The sequence below is a fragment of the Phodopus roborovskii genome, unplaced genomic scaffold, assembly GCF_943737965.1.
Source record: "Phodopus roborovskii unplaced genomic scaffold, PHOROB, whole genome shotgun sequence".
Taxonomy (NCBI): domain Eukaryota; kingdom Metazoa; phylum Chordata; class Mammalia; order Rodentia; family Cricetidae; genus Phodopus; species Phodopus roborovskii.
This window is the reverse complement of record NW_026126413.1, coordinates 16,010,356-16,027,189: the sequence shown is the minus strand read 5'-3', so window position 1 is coordinate 16,027,189 and position 16,834 is coordinate 16,010,356. Positions and strand designations below refer to the sequence as shown.

General features: G+C 42.6%; 1 protein-coding gene across 1 annotated transcript in view; it reads left to right on the top strand.

Moving 5' to 3' along the window:
- Nln (neurolysin) overlaps positions 1-16,834 on the top strand; it is an 83,058-nt gene that overhangs the window by 36,539 nt on the left and 29,685 nt on the right. The window contains exons 4-7 of the mRNA XM_051182874.1: positions 7,702-7,809; positions 9,798-9,900; positions 10,423-10,583; positions 15,072-15,207. Coding sequence (XP_051038831.1) covers positions 7,702-7,809; positions 9,798-9,900; positions 10,423-10,583; positions 15,072-15,207 — 508 coding nt within the window. The remainder of the gene's footprint in view (positions 1-7,701; positions 7,810-9,797; positions 9,901-10,422; positions 10,584-15,071; positions 15,208-16,834) is intronic.

Below are 16,834 nucleotides of genomic sequence, written 5' to 3'. Positions count from 1 at the left end.
AACACACTGAGGCTTAAACTAATTATAAACTGTTTGGCTGATAGCTCAGGCTTCTTATTGGCTAGCTCTCTTAATTACTAACCCATTTCTACTAAACTATATATTGCCATGAGGCTGTGGCTTACCTGTAATGCTCCGGCATGTTACTCAGCAACTACATGGCATCTCCCTGGCAGCTCCCTACCTTCCTGTTCCCAGAATTCTCCTGGTCTGGTAGCCCACCTATACTTCCTGCCTGGCTCCTGGCCAATCAGCATTTATTCATCCAGCAGTAAGAGAATCATGTATTGACAGTATCCAGAAGGACATCCCCCACCATCTCCTTTTTTCTGTCTAAATAAAAAAGGAAGGTCTTAACTTTAACACAATAAAATTATATATAACAAAACAGTTATCAAGTAAGAATTGTAGTTACACTATCTAGTTCATTCACATTTGGCAAAATTCAAAGAAAATATTCTACTGTCTGTCCTGTCTTTATGAGTCTAAAGTTTTATATGTAACTTATCCTTTATCATAACTAAGTAAATCAATAACCATAACTGTATTTAACTCCATCAGAAACCCCAGAAGGATAATATATAAACTCTAGAATTGGCAGAGACATCTCACTGCCTGGACAGTCACCCAAAGTTTCTCTGTAACATTGGGGCATCCATCTTCACTCCATAGGCCACAGTGTCTGGCAGACATTTTAATGAAGCAGGAAACCTGAAGATGTGCTCTGTCTTGGCAAGTTCAGCAGTCACTTCTGTGGGCCCTGCATATGCAGCTTGGACAACATGCTTGCTGATAGCAGTTGAGCAAGGGCAGTTCTTGCCCAATAGGGCACTTTGCCACATTGAAGGCAAACTCCATAGTGAGTTTCTTCAATGCCCATTTTCCTCACTGACGTAATTGGTGTTGCCAGGAGCAGTTATGTCTCATTGTCTGGAAAAACCCTAGACCATTTTAAATGCCATATTCTGTAGGTCTTTAAAAGGCTCAGTAAACCTTTGCTGGGGGGTGGCTGGAGATAGTTTGGTGTCTCAGACAACCCTGGTGAGCTCGGGGTGTGGAAGGCTAAGGGGGTTTGAGCTGGGTGCTGTCACTCTGGCTTGCACCCTGCGTTTTCATGGTACTCATGAGGCCTTTGTTGAGTGCTTGTCAAGGCATAAGACGAATATCTGCTCTTTTTTGTACAGATCACCAGTCCTTTCAGGGTTAATTAATTAATGAGGTCACAGCTGTGGACCTCACTTAACTTCAGCCATCTCCCAACACAGTCACACAGGGGTCAGAGCTGCCACAAATGCATTTGATGAGACACAGCTTGGCCCATTACACAGGACACATCACGTGGTCTCTTTCTGAAGTTTAGCAGAGTGTTCTTACTGCATGGCAGATAGGGGTGATGAAGCCACGGGTCACAATTTCTGCCACACTGCTCTGGGTCACTTTGGACCCTGACTATCTCCCAGTGTCCTGTGTGTTGAGTGTTTGTCCCAGCCTTTGGCAGTTGACAGGAGGTGGAACCTTTTGTGGATCAGGCCTGGTGGAAGGAAGTGAAGTCATTGAAGGGTGCCCTTGCTGGAAATGGCCCTCTCTCTGTGTGTCGTCCCCCCCACCCCCAGCCATTGTGAGGTGCCATCTACCTTGCACTCTGCACCACGCCTGCTTTCCTGTGGCCCCAAGAGTGACGTAGTCAGCTGACCATGTGAAGACGCCATGAGATAATGTAGTCTTTCTGTCAATACGAGCTGATCATCTCAGGCATTTTGTCACAGCAGAAAGCTGTGATGTGCCCAAATAGAAGATGTCACATCTCCATCTGGGGAATCTCAGTAATTTACACTCATGTTTCAAAACTCCAAACAAATCATTTGTTAGGTGAATGTGTGAAAGAAATTACAGCATAGCATAGAGCTAGCGGCAGCACTCTCCTGTTCCTAATGTGTGGTCTAAAATAGATACTTCACATCTGTATAGGCACAGAGCTGTCTGACCTAACTGACAGCTATCCGGGAGGCAGCCCTAATTCTAAGTAGGAAAGCTGAAGATCAAAAACCCACAGAAGCCGTTGGTGAGCGCTTGCTAGACACCGTGCACACTATACAAAGCAGGTAAATGCTGGCTTCTGTTTTGTACCTCTGGGAGACCTGGCACAATGTCAGCATCTAGTAAATGTTCATCAAACTAAAGGACTCAGTGTCAGATTCAGAAAAGAGGCCTCCAGTAATTGTTGATGGAACATGAGCTAGTTATGTGGGGGAAAAAATAACATTGAATCTTCTTCCTCCAAAGAACTGAAACACAATTGAAACACAATTCCAGGTCCACTAAGGTTTGCTTTTTTATTATTAGTATTAGTATTAGTATTAGTATTAGTATTAGTATTATTATGTATACAGTGTTCTGTCTGCATGTATCCCTGCAGGCTAGAAGAGGGCACCAGATCTCATTACGGATGGTTGTAAGCCACCATGTGGTTGCTGGGAATCCTCTGGAGGAGCAGCCAGTGCTCTTAATCTCTGAGCCATCTCTCCAGTCCCCCAATAAGGTCTTAAACTACACTTTAAAGCTTCTAGAACTCCATAGAGGGTGACATACTTATGCTATCTGGGCAGGGATGGATTTCTTAAGTAAGACACAAAAATTACTAACAGAAATACAAAGACACTAAGTGTAACGAGTATGGTTTTTCCACCCGCCGCCTAGTTTTGTCCCGCCAGCCCCAAATAACGCACACAGAGACTCTGTATTAGATACAGTGCTATTGGCCAGGTACTTGTTTCTTATCGGCTAGCTCTGTCTTAATTATTAACCCATTTCTGCTGATCTATGAATTTCTCTTACCGGGGAGCCAGCCGGCATACTGTTTTCTCCAGACTCTCCATCTTGGCTCTCTTTCCTCCTTGTCTCCTAGTCCCTCCTATCTTCTTTCCTATTGGCCAACAGTGCTTTATTCATTAACCAGTATGAGAAACATATATACATAATGGCATCTCCCATCACACTAAGCTTAACTGCATTGCAACGAAGGACTTTTATTACAAGGCAAAAAGACAAATGCTAGAGAAAATGACAAGGCATTGTACTAGCAAAGCATGCTAAGGTAGGTGGAAGAGAGACATTCCAGTGCAAATACGAGGTGACAGGAAGAGATAATTTGGAAGAGGCACAGTTGGTAACTGAACATATGAAAGAGCTCAGCCTCATTAGTAATCAGGGAGATATAGATGAAGACCACAATACATTACTGTTTTTCACTGACGAAATTGGCAAAAATGAAGAGGTCAGAAGATGCCAGCTGAGGCATTGAGGGTGTGAGTCAGTGCGATTGTTCATGCAGTGCTGGGGTGGATGGAATTCATCAAAAATATGAGCAACTATGGACTTTGAACACAAACTTAATAACTTAAAGCTGATCTTAAGTTCCAGTTGACCTAGCATAGCCTCCTCCATCCGACCTAGGACTTAGCCAAAGGTCCTTCTGAATTTGTGGGCAGGCAAAATTGGGCAAACATCATACCAGCATCTTAAAGGCAAAGCACTGACATATCCCAGGTTTCCATCAGAAAAAAAAAAAAAAACAAACTTATAGCACCGAACAGAATAAACTGTAGCAACCATGTAACAGTAGGACTTTAGCAATGATGAAAGAAATTGCTGAGTGTTGCATACAGCATGCCATTTTGTGCTGCTCATAGATATTTGCACACATTTACAGGGGTAAAACTAAAAAGGTGTTACCGCAGATGGAGGACATCTGTCTGTTGCATAGGTTGCCCAGCATCTGCAAATGGAAGTTGTCAGCATCAGCCATGGCTTGGTGCCCTTGCTTTAGTTTTTTGTGCCTCTCTTGTCCAGGTACCTTTTTCCCCTCACAGTACATAATACTAACATTATCTATTTGTTAGTCAACTGTTTGGTTTACACTTGACTTAAAGGTCTTAGAAGCTACTTCCTTATTCCTCTGGAGTCTGAGATAAGTAGGGACTCAGCAAATATATGTGGAACGGAACACACAGTATATTGTGTCCCGTGTAGTGTGTGCTCAGTGTCCTCACGTGCACGTATGGTGTGGTGAATACTTGGCATATCCTGGATGGACCTTGTGGTGGAGTGTGGTGCCATGTTGGCCATCAGGCAGATTGTTGTGCATCCCTCCAGGGCAGGAATTCAGACCTCTGCCTGAGGTCATCTGCCTTGCATCTCTCACTAAGACAGTAAATGTCACTGGTTGCAGGGCGGGGTGAGGCAGGAATTAAACTGCAAATGGAGGCAATAATGAGGTTCTGCCCCTTGTTTAGTATGTGCAGTAGACCCCAGTAACATTCTGATGTCTTTGAATGCTAGCAAATTCAGTTTATGAATCCATTTTTTAGATAGCATTCACAGGAACAGCCCTCAAAGTTTTTTCAGCATCATGATTTCTTCTTTTAACATTATAAAAAAAAAAAAGTTAGGGCCAGGCATAGTGGCGTATGCCTTTAATCCCTGCACTTGAGAGGCAGAGGTAGGCGGATCTTTGTGAGTTTCAGGCCAACTTGGTCTACAAAGTGAGTTCCAGGACAGCCAGGACTGCACAAATAAACTATCTTGAAAAAAACAAAAACCAGAAACAACAACAACAAAAAACCAGGCAAAATATCAAGCCAGGCATGGTAGCCCATGACTTTAATTTCAGTACCCAGAAAACAAAGGCAGCCAGATCTCTAGGAATTAGAGGGTTCCCAGCTAGCCAGCAATGTATTGTGAGACTATCAAAAACAACAAAAAACTAGATGTATGAGGCTCTTGTGAAGGGAAAAACAAAATTGTGGGCTAAAGGAGAAAAGGTTTTGAGGGAATAAAATAAAGAACAACTAAATTACTATGGAATGGCATTTACATTTAATCCCAGCGCTCGGGAGGCAGAGGCAGGCAGATCTCTGGGCCTTCCAGGCCAGCCTGGTCTACATAGAAAGTTCTAGGATAGCCAGGGCTACACGGTGAGGTCCTGTCCTAAAACAAAATCTTATTTTTATTATGAGTCTTTAAAGAATTATAATGAATTAAAGTTGATGATGGAGTAATAAGGAAAAATCAGTAAACTAAGCATTTTAAGAAATTTTCTCTGCTGTTTTTCATGTTAGACATCTGTGTTGTCGTGGGAAAATCTTAAATTTGACCTCAGTTTTCTTTACAATGTGGTTTTACAAGCATACCTGGCATGTGAAACATGAACACGTATAAAAACTATTTGTTAGAGGGGGAGGTTAGGGGAAAATAAATCTTATCCCCACAGGTAAGTGTGCCCTACTATCAGATCATGCAAATTAAATGTTAGATGCCTTGAAGAAAAGTTTGGCCTCAGGAGACTGGTGAGGCAGCTGTGGCTCGAGGGTTGCAGGTCTGCAGAACAGTCTAGAAATGGTGGTTCTCAGCCTATGGGTCTTGACCTATTTGTGGTCAAACAACCCTTTCACAGGGGTCGAATATCAGATACTTACTTTATGAGTTGTAGCAGCAGCAAAATTATAGTTATGAAGTAGCAAGGAAATGATTTTATGGTTGGGGTCACCGCAGCTTGAGGAACTGTATCAAAGGGTCACAGCATTGGGAGGGTTGAGGACCACTGCTCTATAGCATTGCAGCTTTCCGTTACTGGGGATTATAGAGGCAGTAATACCATGACTGACTCTGTCACAGCAGTACACTTTAGAAGTGCACTCCCCCACCCGTGTCTTCTTCCCGTAGGTCTGTGGAAACTTCCTGAGACCTCAGACTCTGAGTGCCAGGGAGGTATGATTATTGAGTCAGATTTTTGTTCAGTGTCGTTTTTTGTGGTGAGCTAAGTATTTCAGTATGCTAATTGGTGAGGCTTTAATTGGACCCTCAGAATATCCTTCTACCTGTCTGACCTTGTATTGCTCATTTTGAGAGTGTGTGGTTTTCATTTTAATGTAGACTGTGAATGCTCCACGCATGCTCCTGCGTGTCTCCCTGCAGATAGAGAGGCGCAGACCTACCGTGAGAACTCACAGTCATGGAGTAGCCATGGATGCCACTCACACCAGCTGATGAGACCGTGTTATTAGCTGTTGTTCCAAGCTTAGGACCAAATGTCTCAGCCTCAGCTTAACAAGGCCCAGCTCTTGCCAGGCCCTGCTCACCATACTGCTAATGGTATGGCCTACATACTCCTCCACCCGAACCTGCCTTACAGCTTGCAAAGTCGTACTGTCCAGAGGCTCCTGTTGCCGTGTTTACACTTCAGGACAGACTTTGTGGCGCTACTGAGACCAGTGAGATGGGCCCCAGTTAATGACATCCGCATTGTGATTTGAACTGTTCACCATCCCTGTGGGAACCAGTCCATAGCCAAGTTGTCTCCCTAGAAATTCTTCGCTTCTTCAGGCTCCTGCCGCTGGGATCGCAGCAGGTGCCAAAACCAGCTCAGGAGAGTTGCGACTCCGGTCATGACCACAAACTCACAATTCCACAGAGACACAGGGGGATGATGATGGAAAAAGGAGTCTAACTGTCCTTACTGTCCACTGAGAATAAACTGAGGAAACACTGAGTAATGTTGGGATTGTGACACCGATTTTCATTGATAGGCATTGTGAAATACTGTTCCTGTTCTAAGTGGTGCTGAGTAAAAATGCGACTCTGTTTACCTGCCTGTCACCAACATCTCAGGTGCCATTTCTTATGTTTTTGGTTGTGAGCCTAGCCTTTAACGGCTGAGCCATCTCTCCAGCCCCTCAGGTGCCATTTCTAAAACTGAACATCCTTCATTTAAAACTCTAATCAGTTGGGAAATCTGGCAAGCTCTGAGGTGGTTGGCCCTGGTCTTTCATGGAGAAAATGGCCAACTGACAGGAGGTTCTGTAAGCTCCGGTGACAGACGGCTCTCATTGTCCCTCAGCCAGAGTGAGTCCTTTGTACCTGCTGAGTCTGTCTGGAGTCACATTTCCTGCCAGGGTCCATGAGCTGACCGGCCACCTTAGGTACACCCCACTATCCTGTCACTGGCTGGGAGAATTTTCCAGCCCTCTCCAGGGCCTTCTGTTCTTTGGAGTGAAAGCCTTGCTGCTGCATACAGGTTTAGACTTGGAGGTGAGCAGCTTCCCTTCTGTTTTTGTGGGGTGCTGACTCATTTTCCCCAGATGCTTGTTCATATGCAGCCTGCTGGAGTCCCTTGATCTCCCTTGCCAAGTGTCAGGACAGCAGTTTTGAAGTATTGGAACCTTTTGCTGGGGTTTTATCCAGCTGTCCGTGTTTGGGATCTTGACAAGAGAGTCCTTGCCAGCATTTGTGCAGAAGTCACCCCATTATTTCTCTTCCTGCATTTCAAGTGGAACCAGGTTAACAAATGATAGAAACTAAACCCAGATGATTTGCATTAGGAAATCTGTTGTATAAAGAGCACTGCTCGGAAAGACTGCTCAGAATGAGACCATGCAAATGTGTCTATTATCACACGCTTTCCAGGGCTTAGTCTTAGTTCTGAGGCAGGGCAAGGCTCTGCTGTTTAGCTTTTGATTGAGTCAGTATTTCTGGTTTAATTTAGTAGAAGCTCACCAAAGCATAAAGGAAATTCGGTCTTTAGGAGGGCCTGCCCCATAATCGCCTGTGTGATGATGAATGTTGTATGTAGGCTTTGGCCTGGGAGCTGATTGTTTGCCTGTGTTCTATTAGAACAGAAATGATTGACATGATTGTTAATTTCAGGAAAACTGTGATTTGGAGAAGATAACGCCCGAAGCCAGGCGATACTTGGAAAAGTCAATTAAAATGGGAAAAAGGAATGGACTCCATCTTTCAGAGCAAATAAGAAATGTGAGTTTATGTTTCTTTTAATTTATTAATGAATTCTGTTCTTTGACAATTTTACATATGTTTAAGATGCATTTTATTTATTTTAATTAACCGCCTCTACCCCTATCATTTTCTTATTTGAGGAAAAAACGCAGCAGAACCAACAAATAGGCAGAGATGAGTGTTAATAGAATAACTCAGGATAAAAATCCATTTACAGTATATTTGATACCAGGCTCTTTTACTTTTCCTTTGTTAATTATGTGTGTGTCTGTGGGGGCTGATAACTACAGGAGCCAGAAAAGAGCACCCAGTGCCTGGGAGCTGCAATCACCAGCGGGCCAGGGTGGGTGCTGGGAACTGAGCAGGGGTCCTCTGGAAGAGCAGCGGGCACTCTTAACCACTGAGTCATCTCCCCAGCCCCCTTTTCAGCTCTGAAAACTTCTGCTAACCTCATTAGTAACTGAACAACTTATAACTTAATTGCTCACCCCTTTCTAAAAAATAGAGTCTCACTATGTAGTCCTGTTGGACCTGGAGTTCGCTATGTAGACCAGGCTGGCCTCACACTCAGATCCACCTGCCTCTGCCTTCAGGGTGCTAGGGTTACAGATGTGTGCCACCATTCCTGGCAACCCTGCTGTTGTTTAATCCTCTCCATGTTTTGCTTATTTTATTTGTATCAGGTTTATATCCTTTGCTATGTTTTATAAAATTCTGAAAAAGTAGATCCCTATTTCAGTAGCTGATTGTATTCTCCCTCTCGATCACATAGAGATCATGTGCATAATAAAAACCTGTGCTGATAGAGAGTTTGGAAGGCAGCACTTTAGGTAGGATATCCTGTGATTAATACACTCCCCTTACATGAAGGAGATTAGCCCCTGAAAAGCAATGTGCAGACATTTTCTTGTGTGGGTGAAATCAAAACTTCCAGGTTCTGTGATAAATTCAACTGCCTAATTAACCTCATTCTTCTTGGACAGGAAATATAATTCATGATTTACTTCCAGGCCATTCCTGTGGACGGCAGAACTGGAAATAAGTTTGACAGACATTCAAACCCGGTTTTATTTGGTGACTGATGTCATCCTGCAAGATAGAGTTGAAGGTGCCATGGAGATGTCACCACCTTTCTGCCACCGGAGTGCTCTTTGATCACTTTGTCTCCTGGTCAGCATAATTAGGTGGCTGGTGTCACTCGCTTGACCCTTTCACTCCATGGGTGCATGAAAACTGTAGTAATTAAGCTATGATTAGTTGCAACAAACAGAATCCCACTTAAGTAACTTAGGGAAGTTGGAGGGTTTTAGAGGTAGATGGCCAAATCTAAACCCAGCATTGCAGACACACACAGAACCCTGCCTCTGGGTCTCAGTGCTGCTCAGTAGGTGCTATGCCAAAGCCCCACTTTGAGAATTACTTTGTGCCTAGTAGATTTCATTACCCAGCATTGTCAGAAAAATGAGATTATGGTATATTTTTTCTTGTGGTTCTCTATCATCTCTTGGCTCTTCTACCCAGGACTTTTACAGAATTATTAGAGTGCCAGGGGTGGGTTATTGGAGTCAGTCATTACTGAAGGAAAATGGTAAGGTGTGACCTAATTGGTATAGAGGACACGATCCTAGACTGTTCACTATCAGGTTCTACTTGAACTATGTGGCTGCTCTAGAATGGGGTGGGGGTGGGGGAGATTGAGGAGGCAACAGCTATGTTCTAAGACAGTGTTGAGCAAAGTGTGTTTAGGCAGTGCTGGACTGATTGACAGCAGCTGCTTTGCAGGAGTCATTTCTAGCAAAGGACTTCTGAGAGAAGCTAGAATCCTGACTTCATGTGTGAGTGGAATGGTAGCTGATAGCGATGAAAATGAAAGGTTTTTTTTTTTTCATTGTTAATGCCCTGACTGTCTTCCTCCCTCCCTCCCTCCCTCTCTCCCTCCCTCCCTCCCTCCCTCCCTCCCTCCCTCCCTCCCTCCCTCCCTCCCTCCCTTCCTTCCTTCCTTCCAGGAAATCAAATCAATGAAGAAAAGAATGAGTGAACTCTGCATTGACTTCAACAAAAACCTCAACGAGGATGACACTTTCCTTGTGTTTTCCAAAGCTGAACTTGGTAAACTTTTGTTGTTTTGCTACATTAAATTCTGTCACCTTGCAGGCTCCAACCTAAATTCAAATCCAAAGAGTACTTTAACAATTTAAAAGTTGTCTAGTATTAGAGCCCAAGACATGGTCAGTAGTTAAGAGCACTGGCTGCCCTTGCCAAGGACCCAGATTTAATGCTTGGTAACTTACACTGGTGTTTATTTAGCAGCCTCAGCCCTGCCGTTTTTTCTGCCTCTCCATGACTCCCACACTGTAAACTAGTCTCTTACTCTGTCTGGGATCTTTCAATTTTGGGGGCTTAATTTTGCTTGTTAAAATACCATCTTCCCAGGTGCCCTGAAACATTTTCCTGTTTCCAGTTGTCATTTCTTGAGCCGCCTGGCTCATCACTGCCTTCCCTATTCTAGTACCATCCAAATGAGGTTATACAGTTGTCCCCTCGCTTGGATTTCAGTCACCACACCAGTGCCCGTGCAAAGTAAGGCAGAGCACGTGGGAAACTGATGCACGAGAAGATGACTTTTTGCAGGTGCTCTTCCCGACGACTTCATTGACAGTTTAGAAAAAACAGATGATGACAAGTACAAAGTTACCTTAAAGTATCCCCACTATTTTCCTGTCATGAAGAAATGCTGCATCCCCGAAACGAGAAGGAAGATGGAAATGGCTTTTCATACAAGGTGCAAGCAGGTACCATAAATAAATGTCTTTGTTTTGATCCTAACCGAAGATATTAAGGAGAGGATGTACTTTGTTTGCCAGTGTTGAAGTCAGCTCCTGTTTGCATGTGTGTCGCATTTACTCGTCCCACGCACCCACAAGACTGTAGCCTTTCTGTTTCTTCACTGCCAGTTTGCTTGACGTGCCACAAGTTAGACTGCATTACGAAAATAGAACAGGGAAAAAACAAACAAGAAGTATTCATTTTCTGCATTTGAAGTCAAGAGCTGATAAAGTATCTCTCCCTCCTTAATAAGTAACTACCAAGGTAGATTCTGGAAATTATTATTCCTCAGTCTGTTGGAAAGAATGGAAAAAGTGCAGATCACACATCTTTAAAAAAACTATCTCAAAAATTAAAAAAAAAAAAAAAAAAAAAAAAAGGACATACACATAGCGTCCATCAACTCTAGTCATAGCCATTGACGCAGGCTCTGTATATAGTCATATAGCTGGGAGGGACCCTGAGAAATGTGGTCTTTGTTTGACAACTATTTGCTAGACTTGGAGTTTTATTATGAAAGGAGGGAATTAAAATTGATTCTGGATCAACTTACCCATAGTCGTGGCTACCCAAGAAGCCTTGAATGCTTTTCTTTCATAAACCATGTGTCAGGACCCAGTCTTTTATTGTCTTGGGCCCAAACACCAGCATCTCTGCCATTTAGTCTTCCCCATTTGGTCTTGTGATGTAGCAGCCTACAAAAGGAAGGATAGGTAATTAGCTCTCTCACCTCCAACCCACGGCAAGCACTGGAATAGGGACAGAATGATCACACAGGAGCGAATGAACGGATGCAGGACAAAGCCAAGCCATGTGGGGTAGTGCACACACTTCATCCCAGCTGAAGCAGATGGCTCTCTGTGAGTTTGAAGCCAGCAAGCTCCAGACCAGCCTAGGACACCTTGAGACCCTGTCTCAGACAGCAGAAGGCAGAGGGGGTACAGGTACACAGGAGATGTATAGAAGTTTTCAAAAATGATCTGCCAAGAAGTCCTTTACCAATTGTATTCCATGCTCCCTACATTTGCCTATAGGGGATTCTTCCTTTACTGTTTCTTCTATGGCCGTGTCTTAGGGGATTGCTGGATAGAGTCTTGCTGGCCACTTAGAAATACAAAGGTTAGGTTAAGAACCAAATAGCCACAGTGTTTTGCATATCCTTGGTCATAAAACTTCTTTAAAAACTTAGCTTCATGTACATTTACTTCTAGACAGTTAAAATAATTACTGAAGTACTGCTTTTGGTCTTAATTCCTACCAAATCTTATTTGCTGATTCATTCCTATGTTTGTTCATCTGCTTTGGGACCTTTTGGAAAAGGGAAACTTTTGCAAGGAAAAGAAAGAAGTAGGCAATATTCACAAATTAATCTCTACATTGAGTAACCATTCACCAATTAATATTTATATTGAGTAACTACTCACATGATACTAGGAATATAGAGCACCTGGCTTTCCAAAGGTCTGAATCCTCAAGTCAGATGTCCCTTAGCCAAACATGACCTTCCATTTTCCAGTTGTCCTTTCCATTTTCCATCCTATAAACTGGCCAGGTCTTTGAGCGTGTCTCTTTCCTGTAAATTTTTCTAAAAGTAGCACATAGTGACAAGCATTATTAGTTTCCCCTGGCAATTCTAAGACCTAAGAACTAAAATCTAGTAGCAAGGTGGCATAGCTTCAAAGTTGTGTCAAACAATAAGCTGCAGCAAATTTTACCCATTATAATGATACATTGTATAGTGAGTGTCGCCAGCTTCCCAGCCTGCAGTGTCTCCCTCCAATCGCTTTCTGCTTCTGTAAATTTTTCATTTTTGTTACAGCAGCATTTTATTCTGATCATTCTCCATATTCCACAGTACATCTTTACAAAACTAATCAGAAGCATAGTAAGTCAAGCTATGAAATAGGCTTGAGGCTAGCCTCATCTACAAGCCAAGTATTCAGGAGGCCTGAGGCTAGCCTAGGCTACAGAGTGAGCACACACACACACACGAAAGAAAATATGGGGTGGGGGTGATGGCTCAGTGGGTAAAGGTACTAACTAGCCTTGCAAGCCTGACAGCCTACACAAAAAGCCAGCTGCGGTGGCACACTTGTAATCCCAGCAGACTTAGGGTGAGGAAGGACTGTGGCAGGAGAATGTGCTGGAAGCTCATGGGCCAGCTAGCCTGTTCTATGCAGTGCAGCAATAAAAATAGGGGAAACCCTGCCTCAGCGAAGTGGAAGGCAGAAACCGGATCCGGAAAGTTGTCCTCAGACCTCCACACACATGCAGTCTGCATATGTCCCCCTCCCCAACCTTCCCCACATACATACAAGTAAATTATTTTAAAATTTGCATATACAAAAAAGAAATTGGTCAGTAAATAATTTGCTGACTTGATTGTTGGGACTAATAATTTTTCCTTGGACATCTTGGGAATTTCTTTTCCAGGGCCAAAGAGATGGCCAAGGACACTTAACCATCAATAAATCCAGTCCAGGGGAGCTGATGACCTGTTTGGGTTCTTGGAGTACCAGGCACACATGCAGTGCATGCATATATATATATATGCAGGCAAAACACTCATATACACACACAGGAAAAAAATAATAATAATAAAACAAATTTTAAAAAATTTAAATAAAAAGAATTGTTTTTAGTGTTAAAAAATAAAATAACTTGCTTTGGTGGCACACACATATTAACCCAATACCCAGGACACCAAGAAGAGGATTTCCATGATTCTGAAGCCTGCACTTGGAATACATAGTGACTTTTAAGCCTGCCAGGGCCACATAGTAAGACCTCATCTCAAAAAGAAGCAAAACAAATAGTGTGGTGTGTGTGACGTGGTGTTCCCAAATATACAGGTACCAAATAGAAAAAACTGTGTTGAGAAAGAGCCCATGAAAATAATATTAAATATATACCGTGGTATTTATGCTATTTAAACAAAATACTATAGACTAGATAATTTATAAACAACCAAGATTTATTTTTTATTATTTTGGAGGCAGGAAATTCAAGATGCTGTGTGCTCACAGGGAAGAAGGAAAAACCCTTTTAAATCATGGGGTACAGGGCAAAAAGTATCTAAGCTGCACTCTTGTAAGCCTCTAATAAGTTCGTGGGGATAGTGCTAAAGGGTCCCATCTCTTAGGACCACAGCTATATAAATTGATTCTCGACATATTTTAGGGGAACCTTCAGACAGTAACATGTGGAATGAAGTGTATGTGCATTGTTCTGGAACCATCACCAACACCCCATCCATAGAATATTTCATGCTATCTAACTGATGCTGCATTTATAATAAACTAACTTCCCATTCCCTGCTCTGTTCCCATGTCTGTAAACTCATATTTATTTAGCATCTTATCATAAAGGTTTGCCATGTTGAATCGTTTCAGAATGCCCTCCTTTTTAAGGATTAATTATGTGTCTGTGTTTATATACCACATTTTCTTGACCCATTCTTCTGTCACTGAGCACTTGAGTTACCATGGTTTTACTATAGAATAATGCTGTTTTGGACATAGGTTCTACAGATATCTGTTGTGTTTCTGTGAACATAGGTATCTATAGGTATCTATTGTGTGTCTGTGAACATAGGAATCTACAGATATCTGTTGTGAGTCTGTAAACATAGGTATCTATAGATACCTATTGTGTGTCTGCTCTCGGTTCTTTCAAATACCTGCCCAGAAGTAGAGTTGGGATTACATGATAGTTTTGTAGGGTTTTTGGCTTTGGTTTTGGGGTTTTGTTTTGTTGGTGCTGGTTCTCATATAGCCCTGGCTGGCTTTACACTCTTGATACTCCTGAGTTTCCTGCCTCCACATCCCGCGTGCTGAGATTACAGGCATGTCCCCCATGCCTGGTTCATGTTGTACTGGGGATCATGAATGTCAGGCAGACTCTGTGCCCACTCAGCCCTATCCCCAGCCATCTGTGTAGAACTTTGGAAGAATTGCCATACCATTGTGCAGAACCCCTGAGCCACTTACATTCTCACCAGTAATACACAAGGGTACCAGTTTCTCTCCATCCTTATCAGCACGTTATTCTCCACGTGTGGATACAGAATAGCAAAAGAAATTGGCGTCAAGTTAAAGTGTTGAGTTTTATGTTGTGCATAATTTGCTGCAGACACATCAGGAAGTTGTACCTCTGGGTATTTGGTACTCATATAATTGAAAATAAGTGAGAAGTCACAATAGTTCATGAAGCATATTTTTGCCCTGAGTTTATAGTTCCTCAGTTTTATGAAGAACTCATAGCTGTCTCCAAAGTATCAATGTTATAAATTATTTCAGGTATAATATAACGGATTTTTGAAGTTCTCTAGGGCTGAAATGGAAGCAGTAGTTAAGACAGTCTAAAACTAGCTGGCAGTTTCACGGCCTCTCTGGTGCAGTAACTGTTCTTATCCCGTTGATCATTTTCTTCTGCGGTGTTGTTCTTGTTACTAGGAGAACACTGCCATTCTACAACAGCTCCTCCCGCTGCGAGCACAAGTGGCCAGACTTCTCGGCTATAACACCCACGCCGACTTTGTCCTTGAACTGAACACTGCAAAGAGCACAAGCCATGTGGCAGCCTTTCTAGGTGAGTCCTTTGTTTATGTTGGGTCAGTTGTGTGGTTTGTGTTTCCTTTGCCCTCTGACATCTATCTCACTACATACTATCACCTTAATGCGGGCCTCAGCTAGGCCCCTAGGCTGCCTTCGAGAACATCCTAGTTTCAGGAGAAGGGTGCTGATCACTTTTACCTTAGATGAACTCAGTTCTTGGGACTGCTGGGATTGTCTGTCTCATATCTTGATGGGACATTGACTCTACGTTTTACACATAGTGGTTTTTTATTAGAAGGCTTACCTCACTGCCTTAATTCACTGTCACTAGGTCTTTAAAACTGTACTGTAGCTACTGATAGATTTACATGAAGTAAGCTGGAGATACGGTATAAAATGGAAACAGCATATATAAATAGAAAACTGGCACTTTAGCCACCAAAGTCTAGTTTTTAATATATAAAGGTAATATAGAGTGCATAAAATGTTACATAATATCTGTAGTCATATCCACTTTGTCTTTTTTATTTTTTTAATACATCTGTCTGCATGCTGGGATTAAAGGCTGTGCCACCAGGCCTAGGCAGCATGCAGGCAGACCTCTGTGAGTTCTAGGCCAGTCTCAGCTACCTATTGAGACCCTGTCGCAGAGAAAATAGCAACAATGAAGGCTTCTGGTCCAGGGAGATGGCTCAGTGAAACAATGCCTACTACATTAAAAATGAGGGCTGGAAGGAAATCCCTAGAACCGATGTAAAAGCCAGGCGATCACGGTGGCCACCTGTAATCCCCCACTCAGCAGGCAGAGGCAGGGCATCTGTAGGGCAAACAGGCTAGCCTGGCTAGCCAGGTAACAAGCAAGCGTTCAGTTGAGAGACTCTGCTTCAATAAAGTATAGAGTCAACTCTGGGCTTGCACACACATGCCCATACACATGTGAGCACAAATGCATAAATACTATACACAAATGTATGCTCTACCTCCCGAGTACTGGAATTAAAAGCACATGCTACCTGAACTGGTTTTTTGGAGCCCATTACCTATGGTGGGATACCTTCCTCAGCCTTGATACATGAGAAAGGATCTTGGTCCTGCCTCAATTTGATATGCCACACTTTGTTGACTCCCCAAGAAAGGACTTACTCCCTCTGAGGAGTGAATGGGGGGTGGAAAGTGGGGGAGAGGGGAAACTAGGGTTATTATGTAAAATGAAAAATAAATTTTAAAAATAAAATAGCATGTGCTACTACACCTAACACAAACTTTAAAATGCTATTAAACTACTTTATTCTCCTTTAGTAAAGTATCAAAAGTACTTTCCTTTGATAGTCTTTCATTAATGTTGTTAGTTGGAACTGATTTAATAATTAACTGAAACTGGTCACAGTGGTACACCCCTGTAATCCGAGTAGTCAGGAAGATGAGGCAGGAAGATGCCATGAATTTGAGGCTGGCTTGGGTTACATAGCAAATACCAAGCCACAGATCTACAGTGTGAAACCCTGTCTCAATAAACTACAGAATAAAACTAAAATGATAAAAATAGGTTAAGAAATCAGCTTCTAGCCCAAACTCACTCCACTAATTTTTTTCTCAATAATCGTATCATGGTTTACTTGTATATATGCTGGAATCATATTTTAACCTATAAACAGGTTACC